Source organism: Bufo gargarizans, chromosome 8 (genome assembly GCF_014858855.1).
Source record: "Bufo gargarizans isolate SCDJY-AF-19 chromosome 8, ASM1485885v1, whole genome shotgun sequence".
Lineage (NCBI taxonomy): Eukaryota > Metazoa > Chordata > Amphibia > Anura > Bufonidae > Bufo > Bufo gargarizans.
Window position 1 is genome coordinate 138,253,045 of NC_058087.1, and position 16,612 is coordinate 138,269,656.

The 16,612-nt window shown below is 45.2% G+C and overlaps 1 protein-coding gene across 2 annotated transcripts in view; it reads left to right on the forward strand.

Moving 5' to 3' along the window:
- The first annotated feature begins 894 nt into the window (after window positions 1-894).
- Window positions 895-16,612, forward strand: part of VPS35L (VPS35 endosomal protein sorting factor like) — a 72,236-nt gene continuing 56,518 nt past the window's right edge. Inside the window, exons 1-9 of one of the 2 annotated variants that reach the window (XM_044303815.1) lie at window positions 895-927; window positions 2,503-2,602; window positions 3,297-3,461; window positions 4,952-5,068; window positions 5,365-5,389; window positions 10,192-10,268; window positions 11,504-11,632; window positions 14,021-14,105; window positions 15,479-15,538. In XM_044303815.1, the coding sequence (XP_044159750.1) occupies window positions 899-927; window positions 2,503-2,602; window positions 3,297-3,461; window positions 4,952-5,068; window positions 5,365-5,389; window positions 10,192-10,268; window positions 11,504-11,632; window positions 14,021-14,105; window positions 15,479-15,538 (787 nt within the window). In that variant the 5' untranslated portion in view covers window positions 895-898. Of the gene's footprint in view, window positions 928-2,169; window positions 2,324-2,502; window positions 2,603-3,296; window positions 3,462-4,951; window positions 5,069-5,364; window positions 5,390-10,191; window positions 10,269-11,503; window positions 11,633-14,020; window positions 14,106-15,478; window positions 15,539-16,612 lie in introns of those variants that run through there. The other variant, XM_044303814.1, reaches the window with a different exon arrangement.

Sequence of the window (16,612 nt, forward strand, 5' to 3'; positions counted from 1 at the left end):
AGAGTTAGTTTTTAGTTTGTATAGGAGTGAAAGGTCCTCTTTAAGTAGCCAAAAATAATAATAGTATGACTTTAGTGGGGTGACAGAAGCCCTTTAATCTTTTTCCCCCAGAAAGGAGTGAGATGGCCACTTGCCCATCTAATTAGCCATTTTATTGAGGCCATGGCCCAGACATTTCCCAGCATCTGGATCACCAAACATAGACATATCACAAAACTTTCCATTTTATACCGTTCCTCCTGTCCATATTGGATCTTTTGTCTAAAATCTGCGGAGCGCTTCTCTAGCGATACCCGTTACACACACGTATCACTACGGAGGAATCGAACACATTTCTGACAGGGCAAACTGGGCTCCTGCATAGGGCTGCACGGTTCAGGGGCAGCAGTGGAATAGGTGTTGAAGCTGGATTTTTCACGGCTTTGTGAGGCCAGAGCATCATTTTTGGCTGCATTTTATATTAAAAATGGCAGGAAAATAGTCTTATATTGCTGCAAAGTATTGGTGTGAAATAACACCCCGTATTAAGCTGTGCCCCCAAACCACACACCATTCTTTACCTCTGTAAACTTGACCAATATATTTTTTATTGTTAAACTACAGCATAAGGCCCCCCCCCCCCTCCCAAGTATTGAAATTGAAAGATTAAGACAAAATAAAATTTTACTTTAAAATAGCAGAAAATAAATATTCCAAAACACAATCACATGGCTACAAGTCAGGAGCACAAGCAGCAAACAACCGAGCGTGTGGAGAGGTCGTTCTTTCCAGCGTGCAGTGCCGATCACGCCCACTAGATGGCGAACATACTTTAGACTGCGCGCACGGGCTGGACGGCGCTTCCGCCATTCACAACATGGCGGGAGGTCAGAGGTGAAAGTTGACAGCGTGCAGTCACATGACGCTGAAGATGGCTGCTGTGCAGTGGTGAGAACCGTCTCCTCTCCTCATAGATGTGCGCTGTGTGACTGTACTGACATGTATGTGAGCGTGCACCCCTTCGTGTCTGCTATGTTGTAACATGGACTGGCTGAGGCTTCACTGATGCATTATGGGAGAATTAGCACCAAAGCAAGAAAAGTGGTGACATTTAACCAATCAGGTGCTGCAAAGGGTCTTAAAATAGGAGCTTCAATCTGATTGGTTGCTGTGAAAAAAATTCTCCTCCCTTCTCTGGGTCCTACAGTGCCTGTGTATCGCGGTATTATACCATGTATGTGCCTGTGTATCGCGGTATTATACCATGTATGTGTCAGGGTATCGCGGTATTGTACCATGTATGTGCCTGTGTATCGCGGTATTATACCATGTATGTGCCTGTGTATCGCGGTATTATACCATGTATGTGCCTGTGTATCGCGGTATTATACCATGTATGTGTCAGGGTATCGCGGTATTGTACCATGTATGTGTCAGGGTATTGCGGTATTGTACCATGTATGTGTCAGTGTATCGTGGTATCGCGGTATTGTACCACGTATGTGTCAGTGTATCGCAGTATTATACCACGTGTGTCTGTGTATCGCAGTATTATACCACGTATGTGTTAGTGTATCGCGGTATTGTACCACGTGTGTCTGTGTATCACGGTATTATACCACATGTGTGTCAGTGTATTGCGGTATTGTACCACGTGTGTGTCAGTGTATCGTGATATTATACCATGTATGTGTCAGTGTATCGTGGTAATATACCACGTGTGTGCCTGTGTATCGCGGTATTGTACCACGTGTGTGTCAGTGTATCGCGGTATTGTACCACGTATGTGTCAGTGTATCGTGGTAATATACCACGTGTGTGCCTGTGTATCGCGGTATTGTACCACGTGTGTGCCTGTGTATTTCTGCATCGCACCACGTGTGTGTCTGTGCATCGCACCACGTGTGTGTCTGTGCATCGCGTTGTTGTACCACATCTGTGTGCTATACGACTTATGTCTGTGTGCTGCGGTACTATACCCTGTATAGGTATTTGTAGAAACAATAGAAATGTAACATTTGAGTCAGCATGGTCAACCCTACCAGGCAATACAGAGTTGATCCTGCTGACAGAAGCACTTAAAGGGATTTTCCAAAAACAGCACCAATTTGGCTAAGGGAGGGGGAATGCTATAAAACAAAGACCCGCTACTCACCTAATTAATCCCCCACTGTTCCAGCTCCGGTGGTCCCTGCCAGTTCTTGTTTATTGCCCTGCAGCGATGACATACCCATCTAGGCACAAGACCACCGAGGCCAAGGATGGACTGCAGCTGCCACGTGTGTAGACAGAGACCGCGGGGAGCACCCGGGCGGCGGCACTGGAGCAGTGAGGATTTCATCAGGTCTATACCACACTGTCCAATGGCTGACGTGTGTAGGTGTGTGTGTGTGTATCCCCTGTATGAGGTGTGAACAGACCATTAAAGGGGTGTATCTGGGGGCAGGTTCCCTTTAAGTCTTCCCACTCCAGTGACTGCACCGTCTATAGAGGCGCTATCATTTTAATTTTCTCCGTGTTCAGGCATTCCCGGGAGAGAAACTACTCGGAGGAGTTTGACTCCTGCAGGCCGGAGAGGATACCCGTAGAATATGGGGACTACCATCCCTTAAAGACCATCACGGTAAGTAGAACTCCGCCACCTCGATAAAATAAGGATGCACCTGCCGTGAGTATTATAATGTGTGGTGCATTACCTGAACTGCTGCAGAACCTCTTTTTCAATAGAAGGACACCCCTGGGTGTGAAGTTCTGCTATTGATTGATATAAAACCTTTCCTTCACCAAGAGATTCTGCAGCAGCTATAGCTTATCTGCAGGCATTTAGTGGACTGTCCGAACTGCCATACCAGTGGACAGACGTGAGGGACTGTTTCCGGAAAAGCAGATACTTCCTTTTTAATCCCGGAAATCCCCTTTAAGTGATATTCGCGCAGATGGAATACAATAATAATCTCTTCCTGGAATATTTTTTGCTGTCCTCTACCTTCTGCTGGAATTTCCATTTTGGCCACCAGATGGCGGCATCTTCAGGAATTTCCCTTGGCTGCTGCATCCAGTGACATTACGGTATATTGTGAAATTGCTCTTTAACCACTTCCTTAGGAAATTGTGGATTTTTGGCTGAATGTAACACAATAAAGCATTTAGCAGTTTCCCTAAGGCTTGCCGATTTCTTCACAGAGGGACAGCACATACAGTCTAGCTTTTCAGTAGAATGTAGAATTATTATTTTTTTTTTTCGTGGTCCAGAACTTCACAGATAACCTTTTGTAAATGAGATTTTGTCCTCTTTTATATATATATTTTTTTTAAAGGTTACAGAATCCAAATCTAAAAAACTGGGAAGGAAGGAAAGCACGTCCTCCAGCTCCTCTTCATGCTCCTCTAATTCGGTGGCGGACCCGCTGAGCAGCGTCCTGGACGGGACAGATCCCTTATCTATGTTCGCGGCCACAGCTGAATCAGTGGCAGCGCCCACGGTAATGAGCCCCTAGGTCATCTCAGACTGCTCCCCTGGAGAGGGTCAGTTCATGTGGGGCAGCTGCCAATTTCAGAAAATAATCAGACATGAGCGCTCTTCTATAGTAAAAGGGTTTGGCCAAGATTTAAGCGTAACTCTGTCCACAGAAGAAAGGTAAGCGTCTGATTGGTGGCGGTCTGCCGCCCATGTCCCCCCATATGAATAGAGTGGCAGTCGAGCATGCATGCTGCTGCTCCATTCATTCTGTATGGGACGCCTGGAGACGCAGAGTACCGTAGAGATGACTAGAGGGGCAGAACGCATGCTCAGTCACCGAACAAGTTGTACAGAGGAACACAGGACCTCTTTTGGTTTGATTGCTGGGGTTCCTAGTGGTCGGACCCCCTCAGGCACTTATACATTCAAATCTTGTCAAACCCTTTAAAGTGGTTATGCCATGATGTAAAAAATGAAAATCTGACATTAAATAGTACATGATCATCTGTAAATGTAGAACCAGCCCTGTACCTCACATGGATCCAGAGGAGTGTGTCCTTTCTGCCACAGCTGTCTCACGATAACAGCTCAGGGTGTTTCTCAGAGGGTGTTTCCTTTCTGTCACAGCTCCCTATCAGCTCAGGGGGCATGTCCTTTCTGCTGCACCTATCTTCCTATAACTGTCACAGTTTCTAACAGTAGATATGGCTGGTGGTAGTTGCAGGGTGGAACTGAGCATGTGCGACCACCTCAGTGGGTGGACATGCATATTACTATCTCACAACTGGAGTATTTTTGTAGCAGAATGTAAATTACGAAAGTAATTAGTTTTTCATGCTGAGTTATATTAAAATAACATTTAATGGTGACTCAACCCCTTTAAGGCCTCATGCACACGACCGCGCCGTGTTTTTGCTGTCCACAAATTGCGGATATGCAAAACGTTCCGCAAAACGAACAAGAATAGGACATGTTCTGTTTTTTTTTTTTTTTTTTTTTTTTTTCCAAGGCCACGGAACGGAGCAACAGATGCGGACATCACACGGACTGCTGTCCATATCTTTTTGCAGCCCCGTTGAAGTGAATGGGTCCACCACGAGCCGCAGAAAATGCGGCTTAGATGTGGACCCAAACAACGTTCGTGCGCATGAGGCCTAAGTGTTCCACCAGACATAAAGAATCCAAGAACATTTATTTTCTGCTGCAGGGGACAGTTTGTTATCTGTTACATCTCCAACGGTTTATGTATATAGGCTGAATATGGAGTGTGCCCTTTTGGTGCCAAGGGCATCATTTGACCCCCCCCCCCCCCCCCCCACATTATAATGGGTTGAAAAGAGGAATCTGAAATGACTCTATAGATGGAGCCTTACTCTACAGCTCCTGGACCCTAGACTGTGTGGTGCACCCGCCTATATTTCTTTTGTATGATTAGTTCTTTTACGTGCATTCAGCCCTACGTCTATAGGGTTTATAGCCAGCTGCCATAATTATTCCTCCACCTTTTTACAGGATATCAACAGGAAGAAGCGGGACAAGGAGGACTACATAGGAAACGATTTTGAACCGTGGTCAAGTAAGCGGGGTGAGATCCTGGCCAGATACACGACTACCGAGAAGCTTTCTATTGTGAGTGGATTTGTGCAGAATTCCTTATTTTATTTGTATAGGTAATGTTCATGACCTATTCTAAGGATAGGTCATCAATATCAGACCGGTGGGGGTCCGATCCCCGGTACCTGATCAACTGAATGGATGGCGGTGTTCTGGATCAGGCATGGCACGGCTTTGTACGCTGGGTAGTGTTCTGAATGGAAATGAGTGCTGCTCCCATTCACTTAAATATAATGTTAGGTATTGAACAGATAATGTAATATTACTGGATTATTATGAATTTTAAGTATTATTATTATTTTTATTTGCAGAATTTGTTCATGGGCTCAGACCGAGGTATGTACGGATTATTTTCTAGTTATAGTTTGGCTAAAATATAAAATAGAAATTAAAGGGGTTTTCTGAGTTTTTTTTTTTTTTTTTTTTTTTTTTTTTAACTGATCACCTATCCAGAGCTGGATAGGTGATCAGTATCTGATCGGTGGGGGTCCAATGTCCGGGACCCTCGCTGATGAGCTGTTGGAGAAGGCACCGGCGCTCGCAGTAGCGTCATGGCCTTCTCCAGCCAATTGACGTCACGGTAATCGGTAACAACGCCTAGGAGCAGCTCAGCCCCAATGAAGTGAATGGAGCTGAACTGCCATACCAAGCACAGCCGCTATACAGTGTACGGCGCTGTGCTTGGCGAGCGAGCACCGGTACCTTATCGTCAGAGGTCCCCACAGATCAGGTACTGATGACCTATACAGTGGATAGGTCGTCAATCAAAAATCTCGGGTCTCCTCTGGGTCTGTATGCCTAAATGGCCCTCAAAGAGCCGATGAAAGAGGAGCTGTCGCCTCTCCTGACATCAGTGGAATACAATCAGGGCTGTCATACACTACCCACCCGCTCCACAGTATGTCATGTCTGTAAAATAAGACACGGATCCGTAATCAGAAGCTCCCGAGACCTGGTGCAAGTTGTGTAATTATTCCCGCAAGCTACTGCAAATGGCGTCACATGTCACCCTGTACGATGGCCTTACTGTAGGGTCTATGGACACTAAAGTGCTTGTTTCATGAGGGAGAGGGCATTTCCCCCCAAAATGAATGCGTACTATTAATGCAGCAACTTGAGTGTTATTTTAGCTTTAAAGGGGTTTTCCGGGAGTTTTATACTGATGACCTATCCTCAAGATAGGTCATCAGTATCTGATTGGTGGGGGTCCGACACCCGGGGTCCCCAGTGATCAGCATCAGCGCTCTCAGCTTTTCCTAGGTCAGCAATGTCATGTTCATCGGTCACATGGCCTAGGAGCAGCTCAGCCCCATAGAAGTGAATAGGGCTGAGCGCGATACCAAGACAGCAATACAATGTACGGCGCGGTGCTTGGTAAGTTACGAGAAGACAGGAGCGCTAGTGCCTTCTCAAACAGCTGATCGGTGGGGGTCCCGGGTGTTGGACCTTCACCAATCAGATACTGATGATCTATCCTGAGGGTGGGTCATCAGTATTAAAGTCTTGGAAAACCCTTTTAAAGAGAACCTGTCCCCTTTAATTGACATGTCATGCATCCCCCATGTAATTACAATTATGAAGCATCTATTCTTATGACTCTATGATGTGCCGTTCCTTTATTATTCCTGCTAGAAGTTATGAATGGATTACTATCAGTTTGCAGTGAAGGTCTAGCTGGGTGTTATCAGTTGAGTGCGTCCCTGCTCAGTCAGACGCTGGAAGCACTGATTGGATAGTATCAGACTGTGCAGGGACAGAACTCCAACTGGTAACACCCATCTGGACCTTCATTGTAAACTGCTAGAAATTAATTCATAACTTCTAGAAGGAATAATAGAGGAATGGCACAGCACAGAGCCATGAGAATAAAGACTCCAGAATTGTTATTACATGGGGGATGCAAGTAGTTACTAAAACAGACACGTCGGGAGAGGGGACAGGTCCTCTTTAACGCTAAAGTGGCATTTGAAGAGCTGCATTAACAGTTTACATTCATTTTGGGGAAAAATGCCCGCACCCTCATGAAACAAGCACTTATTTTAGTGTCCAGAGACCCTACAGTAAGGCCATTGTACAGGGTGACATGTGACGGCATTTGCATTAGCTTGTGGGAATAATTACACAACTTGCACCAGGTCTCGGGAGCTTCTGATTACGGATCCGTGTCTTAATTATTTACAGATATTAGACACTGCAGGGCGGGTGGGTTGCTTTAATATACAGGTGAAACTCGAAAACTTAGAATATCGTGCAAAAAGTCCATTTATTTCAGTAATGCAAATTAAAAGGAATTGCATTAATGCAGCTCAAAATTTGAATTTTGTGAAAAGGTTCAATATTCTCGGCTCAAAGTCTCACCCTCTAGTCAGCTAATTAATCCATACCCCCTGAGCAAAGGGGACCTGAGATTGTGACTTTGGGGTTTCATAAGCTGTAAGCCATAATCATCCAAATGATAACAAATAAAGGCTTGAAATATCTTGCTTTGCCTGTAATGAGTTTATCTCGTATATTAGTTTCACCTTTTAAAGAGGACCTTTTATTACAATAAAAAATGTAAACTAAGCATACAGACATGGAGAGCGGCGCCCAGGGATCTCCCTGCACTTACTATTATCCCTGGGCGGTATAGGCTCAGGTATCTTCAGATTTTCGGCTGAACTGGGAGGAGCCTGCTCCAGTTCTCCTGGGCGTCTCCTTCTCCATAGTAAGTGCAGGGAGATCCCTGGGCGCCGCTCTCCATGTCTGTATACTTAGTTTAGATTTTTTATCGTAATGAACGGTCCTCTTTAAGTCGCATTACTGAAATAAATGAACTTTGCACGATATTCTAATTTTCAGAGTTTCACCTGTAATAGCTTTAATTGTATTCCACTGATTCCAGCTTATTCTGTAACCAATCGATTGTTCTGTCCCTCTGGGCTGCATAGATATTAAAGGGGTTGTCTCACTTCAGCAAATGGCATTCATCATGTAGATAAAGTTAAAGGGGTTGTCTCATGACAGGCAATGGGGGCATAACGCTAGGATATGCCTCCATTGTCTTAGAGATGCGGGTCCCACCGCTGGGACCCGCACCAATATAGGTTGGTGGCTGGAGGACTCCAGTCCGGCCACCGCCAAACCGGCTCCCGACAGTAGTGAATGGGAGAGTACTGCGCATGTGTGGCCCCCGCTCCCATTCATTTCTATGGGGCTGATGGAAATAGCCGAGCCAGCGCTCGGCTATGTTCCCCAGCACCATGGAAAATTAATGGAGGGCGGCTGCGCATGCGCAGTACGCCCTCATTCACTTGCAGGGCTCTGTTCTCAATATAGGTGCGAGGTGGGACCTGCACCTATAAGACAATGGGGGCATATCCCAGCAATATGCCCCCACTGTCCATGATGAGACAACCCCTTTAATACAAGGCACTTACTAATGTATTGTGATTTTCCATATTGCCTCCTTTGCTGGCTGGATAAATTTTCCATCACATTATACTGATGGAAAAATTACAACCACCCTGCAATCCACCAGAGAGGCAAACGATTTTTCCTATATTGTGCAAGCATGACCACTGCTGCTGGATTGTAGGGTGGTCGTAACCTCTGGATACGAGCAGTGTATAATGCGATGGAAAAATGAATCCAGCCAGCCAAGGAGGCAATATGGACAATCACAATCCATTAGTAAGTGCCTTGAATTGACTTTCTCTACATGATAAATGCCATGAAGTGACACAACTTCTTTACCATGAGCTGTGCTTGTATAAAGATCACTCGCACAACAAAATGATTCCCTATTTTTTTTTATTTGTTTTGTTGCCTGATTTTACTTTACACAATTTCAGAGTCGACATTTTTATAAAAAGTTTAATAACTCAGGAAATACAGTGAATGTATTGTATAAATCCGCTTCGGAATCCTTGATAGAAGTCCGAGGCTGACCCTCAGATTGATGCGGTGGCTATACAGTTGTACATGCTGCAGACGCGCACACAGTTTTAGCCCCGTTTCTGCTGTGTGAATATACCCTGCATGTCAGAATTTCGATGTGAATTTGCAGTAGAATCCATGGCTAAAATCTGAGCCCAGACTTCACGTCAAGAAGAGACATTTCCGTATAAATGAATCAGCATCTGCAGAACAGGTGTGGACCCATTTATTTCAAAGGGGCCACAAAAGATGCGGACAGCAAAAAAGATAGAGCATGTCCTATTCTTTTCCGCAATTGCAGACAAGAATAGGCATTTCTATCATAGTGCTGGCCATGTTCGGTCCGCAAATAGCAGGACACACACAGGCTGGTATCCGTGTTTTCCAGATACGCACGGCCGTCTGAAAGAGCCCTAAGAAAGACGCCACAACCACAGATCCAGTAGATCTCAGAGGCTATAAACACCTTTTGGAGGCAATTTTTTTATGATTATATTTTAATATTTTTTTCATTTGGCCTTTTATTTAACATTTTCAAACTGTTTTTGTCCTACAGGATTCAGTTTCAGTCTGTCTGCTGAGTATTGTGCTTTCAGTTTCACACTGAACCTCTCTGGTTTTTGCTCTAACAGCTTGCTGTATAGCCCTTGTCTCTGAACTCCTGACAGCTCATGAACACACCTAGCTAAATTATTTTCAAACTGGTAGGAATATGGCTTAAATGAGTGTTTATGAGCCGTCAGGAGTTCAGAGATGAGGGCTATACATCGAACCGTCAGAGCAGCAGACTGAACTTCTCGGGTTTCTGTTCTGACAGCTCGATGTATAGCCCTTGTCTCTGAACTCCTGACAGCTCACGAGCACTTATTATAGCTAAATTATTTTCAAACTGGTAAGAATATGGCTTAAATGATTGTTTATGAGCCGCCAGGAGTTCAGAGATGAGGGGTATAGTTCGAGCCGTCAGAGCAGCAGCCTGACGGGTTTAGTTTGAAACTGTATATACACTCTATATAAGTAAACCTTTTACGTACGTGATTTGAAATGACAGTGGTGTACCTTGTGTCTAAGTGAATGGTGACATACCTGCAGGCATGATAGATACTACAAGAAAATTTAGACTAGCACATTCATAGTCACAGGTGCATATCCATCAAGCAAACATGGTTGATAACTGCAGGCATATGGCCTTCATTCACTGCAATTTGTTCCTGATTTAGGCAAAACCTCAACTCCAGGTTCCGCAGTGTCGGAGAAAGTGAGAACGCGCCTGGAGGAGCTCGATGATCTGGAGGAAGTAAGGAGCCACTTTCTTTTCTGTTTTCTCGGTGCAAAAGGTGCAAATTTCGGTGCAAAAAGCTGTATCCCCTGATGATATTTCCCCCCACACAATGTCATTCTTATAAGAGCCACCACTCCTCTCCTCAAGTTCTCCTCCATTGTCTTGTGAATCTATTGGCAGGGTTTGGCCGTAATTGGGAAACTCCTCGCAGTCCTATGTCTTGTCAGAGGTTTTCCTTATAACTTTATATTAAAGGGGTTGTCCAGGAAGATCCCTGCTCCCCGTCACCCACGCGTCCATCTTCTAGTCTGCGGCTTGTTTAAATCCTCCCCAGCTTGGGCCGCCATGGGGGAGCCAATGACTGGTGCAAGGTCTCTTCAGCATCTCGACTTGAATGGAGTTGAGTTGGGCGGTAAGGGGTGGAGGTTGTTTGGTATTGATGAGAAAATCCTAATAAATTCTCTCTAGATCACATTAAGGCCCCATTCACACGACTTTATTTTTGCTCCACATCCAATCTGGATTTTTTTTGGCGGATCCGATGCAGACCCATTCGTTGTCTGCAATGAATGCAGAGGGGCCGCAAATAATGCAGAAAGCACGTCCATTCCACAGCCCACAAAAATTTTAAAAAAATGTTCTATTCTTATATTTTATGGACAACATTAGGTATTGTTTCAATGGGTCAGCAAAAAAAAAAAAAAACGGATGCAACACAGACACCATTGGTATTTTTTCTGGACTCGCATTTTGCAGACCACAAAATGTGGGTATTAAAGGGGTGTTATGCTTTTACAACTTATCCCCTATCCTGTGGATAATAACGATTATATCAGTGGGGGTCCTACCTCTGGGACCCCTATCGTTCATGAGAATGGAGCCCCTCGAAATGAACGCAATGGCAGGTTGAGCATGTGCACTGCTGCTCTATTCATCTCTATGGGAGTTTCAGAGACTTCCGAGTACAGCACTCTATTTCCAGAAGTCCCATAGAGATGAATGGAGTGGCAGTTAGCATGCCCGATCTACCGCTCTGTTCATTTAGAGGAGCACGGGGTACCTGTTCTTGTGATCAGAGAGGGTTCCAGCAGTAGGATCCCCGCCGATCCTGTGGATAGGGGTTAATGTGTAACAACCGAGACACTCCTTTAAATAGGTTGCCTTATGGTAAGTGTGCTGATGGTTGCTGACGCTGAACTGGTTGTGTCAGTAAGGATAGACATTGACCATCCGCATTCATCTTCTTCCAGGGATCACAGAAAGAACTCTTGAATCTGACTCAACAAGATTACATCAGCCGAATCGAGGAGCTTAACCAGTCCCTAAAGGATGCGTGGGCCTCTGATCAGAAAGTCAAAGCCCTGAAAATAGTCATACAGGTTCCTTCTTATTGTATGGTTTATTATCGGGAAGGCTTTCTTCTTAGTGATTGATAAACCTATTTAGGCGTTGTGAGGACACGAGGACTGAGTCAAAGAACACCATAGAAGATTTAAATCATGCATCACCTCCTAGGGCCTTGCACTAGACCTAACACAGTGCATCGGTTCCTCCCAGAGTGATCCTTTTGGAGGTGTTTTCCAGGTTTAGAGCCAGACCCAGACACAACCCGATCTGCTCTGATCCCGGACACAATCCGATCTGCACTCGTTCACCATGAATGAGTGTAGCGTCAGAGCTTTTTACGTTCCACTGCTCCCTCTTACCCTGCATCACGCGGGGCAGGGGCTGTTTGTTTACATTTGGACACTGCTAGGAGGAGGCTTCCGCCTAGCAGTCATCCCGGTGACGTCACCAGCTCTGATGGGCGGTCTTTAGTGCTGCCCTAGCCTGTAAAAACAGGCTAGGGCAGCTCTAAAGACCGCCCATTAGTGCCGGTGACGTCACCGGGCTCACTGCTACCTAGAAGCCTCCTCCTAGCTTAGCCATGAAGAGCCTGGTACGTCACCGATCTCAAGAAAATTCCCTTGCCCTGCATGATTCAGCTCTGGGCAAGGGGAAGCATTAGAGCGTGAAAAGCTCAGATGCTCCACTCATTCATGGTGAACAAGTGCAGATCGGGTTGTGTCCGGGTTCAGAGCTGAACCACTTTAAGAATGGGGTTTGCTTTAATTTATAAAGTGACATGCATTGTATTTTGGGGGATGCACTTGCCAAATGGTTTGAGGTTTTACCATTAGTATGAGCCCTTACTGTTTGGAAGTCCCCCCCCCCCCCCCCCCCCCACCCCCACTGTTTTACCATGGGACCCTGCAGATGTGATCTACACAAAATCCATTCAATAGGCTGCCACAAAGTCATACCCAGTCCTCCAGAGAAAGAGAAGCACCCGGGGCTAATGTTTCCGGACAGGTAGCCCCCCACCCTCTATGGCAGGCATGCTCAACCTGCGGCCCTCCAGCTGTTGCAAAACTACAGCTCCCAACATACCCTAATAGCTGTAGGCTGTCCAAGCATGCTGGGAATTGTAGTTTTGTAACAGCTGGAGGGCAACAGGTTGGGCATCCCTGCTCTATGGCTTCAATATGCAATAATAAGGCAGATGGAAAAGAGGTATCTAAATTGTTCTAAAGAGACCAAATTATCAGAAGATGACCTATCGCTCTGGTCTAGATACTGACTTGTCCAGGCATAGACTTCCATCTGATTTGACAAAGAATGTCAAGAGAGGCCACTGCACACTGGACAGTGAGTATCGTGAACCGATCACATAAGGCTACTTTCACACTAGCATTTTTTGCGGATCTGTCATGGATCTGCAAAAACGCTTTTACAATTATTACAAAAATACAACTGCATGCATCCGTCATGAACGGATCTGTTTGTATTATCTGTAACATAGCCAAGATGGATCAGTCATGAACTCTATTGAAAGTCAATGGGGGACAGATCCGTTTTCTATTGTGCCAGAAAAAACTGATCCGTCCCCATTGACTTATATTGTGTGCCAGGACGGATCCGTTTGGCTCAGTTTCGTCAGACGGACGCCAAAACCCGGCAAGCAGCATTTTGGTGTCCGTCTCCAAAGCGGAATGGAGACAGAACGGAGGCAAACTGATGCATTCTGAGCGGATCCTTTTCCATTCAGAATGCATTAGAATGCAAACTGATCCGTTCAGGGCTCTCACAAGCGGCCCAAAACGGATCTCAGAAACTGAAACCAAAACGCGAGTGTGAAAGTAGCCTTAATTTGAATACGGCTCTTGCATGATACCTGCTTGACTCTAGCCAGACGATTGCCTCTGCAGTTGTGCCACCCAGCATGCAGTCATGTCTCTCCACGCCCGATGTTAGATCAGGCAGCAGAGTAATCTTGTACATCCCCTTTAAGCTTGTGACTGGACAATCTCCTTAGTTGATAGCCTGGAGCCTCCACTAGTGGTAGCTTAGACCTCTTTTAGACCAGAAGATGAGGCTGACTATTGTTGGGAAGGAAGCGTTCCTTACCAACAATCACCTGTCTGTCAGTGGAGGAGACCGCTGCTATTACATTCAGCGATCTCCTCCACAGTATGGGGAAGAGCGATCAATAATGCCATCGCTCATCCCCATACTTTAATCGTTGATTGCTGGCAGCAGAGCGGGATTACAGCGCACTGCTGTTTTTATTATGTGAACTAATAAAGTACAGGCACTATAGTCATTGCGTTGCGTCTAGTCACTTTTTTGTAGGTTTGGTTCTCGGGATTGCAGATGGTTGATGAATCACCGTTGTGGGCTCACCCCTTTAACTGTTAATTACCTAAAATATATTTATCCTTTTCTAGTGTTCAAAACTTCTCTCTGACACCTCAGTGATCAAGTTCTACCCCAGCAAGTTTGTGCTGATCACGGATATCCTCGACACGTTTGGTAACTATCATATCCATGTTTGCTTTGTACACTGTGCAGGGATCTGTACTCGCAGTAGGGTTGGCAAGATGACAGCTTTTCACGGAGACAGCGGGTTTCAAAGACCAAACCGTGCTCTATTTGGTTACTTCAGCATAACAGATTAGCATCCAAGTCCTAGCGTCACTTGGTGGAGTGAAGTTATAACACTAAGTTATAAAACAAACTAAATACCTGCCCGTCTGGGCTCTACCTAATACACAGGCGGTTCCTGTCTCACCTATAGAGTCCTGCTCTCCAGGCATCATTCCCCCAAACTGGCATTCTGGGGTTTCTTTTTATTCCCCACTAATGAACCCAGCACCCTACACCTAGGATCTCGCAGGTTAGGGGGAAATGGCTGTACTGGAAGGGTGTGGACTTGAAGGTCCCTCTGCCAATCCTACCTCTCAGTCTAAATGAAAATCCAGCCCATCAAATCCAAACAAAACAGCTGCAGCAAACTATTCTCTGCTGAAATAAGTGCAGCTTCTTGTCTTTCATCTATCTCACCCTGCTGAGGAATCCGGGTGAGATATACACGCCTTCTACCACTGTACCGTACACATTACCACTACTGTCAACATGTTCTTGTTACATAATAATGATGACGGTCTAGAGGATTGCAAAGGCAAATGTTATTCCACACTTCAAGGAATTTTCGGGCAAAACAGTTAGGGGGATAAAAGGGTCATCGGGGAATGATTTAAAATCACTGCAATCAACCTGTCCTAGAATGTAAGGAGGACTGGTTACCTCCACTTGCATATGATTCCCGGAGAACCCCCTAAAGTTTGTATTATTTTAGCAGCCCCCTAGCAGTTTTCCTCCCCAAAAAGTGAACTTTGACAACCCCTTTAAAGAGAACCCATCCCCTCTCCTGATATGTCTGTTCATGCATTCCCCAAGTGATAACAGTTCTGGAGCATCTATTCTTATGGCTGTATGTAAGGGTACAGAGGGGCGGTAATCAGTTGGGGGTGTGGCCCTGCACAGACTCACTCTATCCAATCAGTGCTGCCATTTTCAGACTGTACAGGTACACGCCCCCAACTGGTTACCGCCCCTCTGACCCTTACTGCAGACTGCTAGCAATTCATTCATACCTTCTAGTAGAAATAATAAAGGAATGGCACAACATAGAGCCATAAGAATAGAGGCTCCAGAACTGTAATCACTTGGGGAATACATGAAGCTATTAAAACAGGCATGTCAGGAGAGGGGACGGGTCCTCTTTAAATAGGTTTTATAAGAAGCTGGGTTCCCTTACTATTCAGTATTACAGTATTTTTTTTATTTTTTTGGGATCATTACACTTTTCTCAATGTTGTATTTTAATGTCACTTGTTTTACAGGAAAACTGGTGTATGAGCGTATACTGTCCATGTGTATGGATAATAGGACGGCTTTGCCTGGTAACATCCTTTTTTTTTAACTTTTGAAAATGCATTTTTCCCAATGTCTTCATTTTCTAGTATCTTTTTGAAGAAAACATCTGAAATCCATGTAGATGACATAAAAATATATAATAATAATCTAGAGTGCTTGCTGTCAGGTCCTTCTACCTGTGCTGTCAGGTCCTTCTACCTGCTAAGAGGAGTATGAGAGCATCATTGGCAGACTGTTCCTATCTGTCTCTCCTTTGCATGCAGGTTGTATGCTAGAATATGTAGTTCCTTACCACCGGTGCTGGGGAAAATGGCATTGTGAAGGGGTTTTTATGCGATCGGCTCCTTATTTGTCTCGTACTGCAGTTTAGCCCCATTGAAATGGCATTGCTAAATTTGACCTTGGTGGTTGGCCTAATGGTTTCATGTGCTGGCGGCTGCTTCAGACGTGGTTTGTATAGTAGAGCACATGTCTCTAGAAGCGATTTATAGCAGGGATCAGCAACCTTCGGCACTCCAGCTGCTGCGAAACTACGATACCCAGCATGCACACTTACTTGGTGGTTCTTGTAACTCTCATATAAGTGAAAAGAGGATTCAGGGAGTTGTAGTTTCAGAACAGCTGGAGCGCCAGAGGTTGCTGATCCCTGTATTTTAGGCTAATAATATGAGCAACACTAAGGCCCCTTTCAGACGAGCGAGTTCCACACTCTGGACTCTCAGCGTGAGTAGGCGGCAGCTCCCGTCCTGACCTCCCAGCACTGACAGGGTTGCATAGAATTATATTTATGATGCTGTGTAACCTTATGGTTCTGGAGTGTATTGGATAACACTGACAGCATTATGTCAGTGTTATCCAATACATTCCAGACCTCTAAGGGTTACATAGCATCATAAATCAATATAATGCTACGTGACCCCGTCGGTGCTGGGAGGTCAGGACGGGAGCTGCTGCATACTCCTGCTGCAAGTCCGATACGTGGAACTCGCTTGTCTGAAAGGGGCTAAGGTGCAGTTTTACTTTTACATTTTTGCAAATATTTTGAGCTTAAATTATGTTTAATAGCAGTTACAGAAATGATGCAATTGTAAATTTTGATT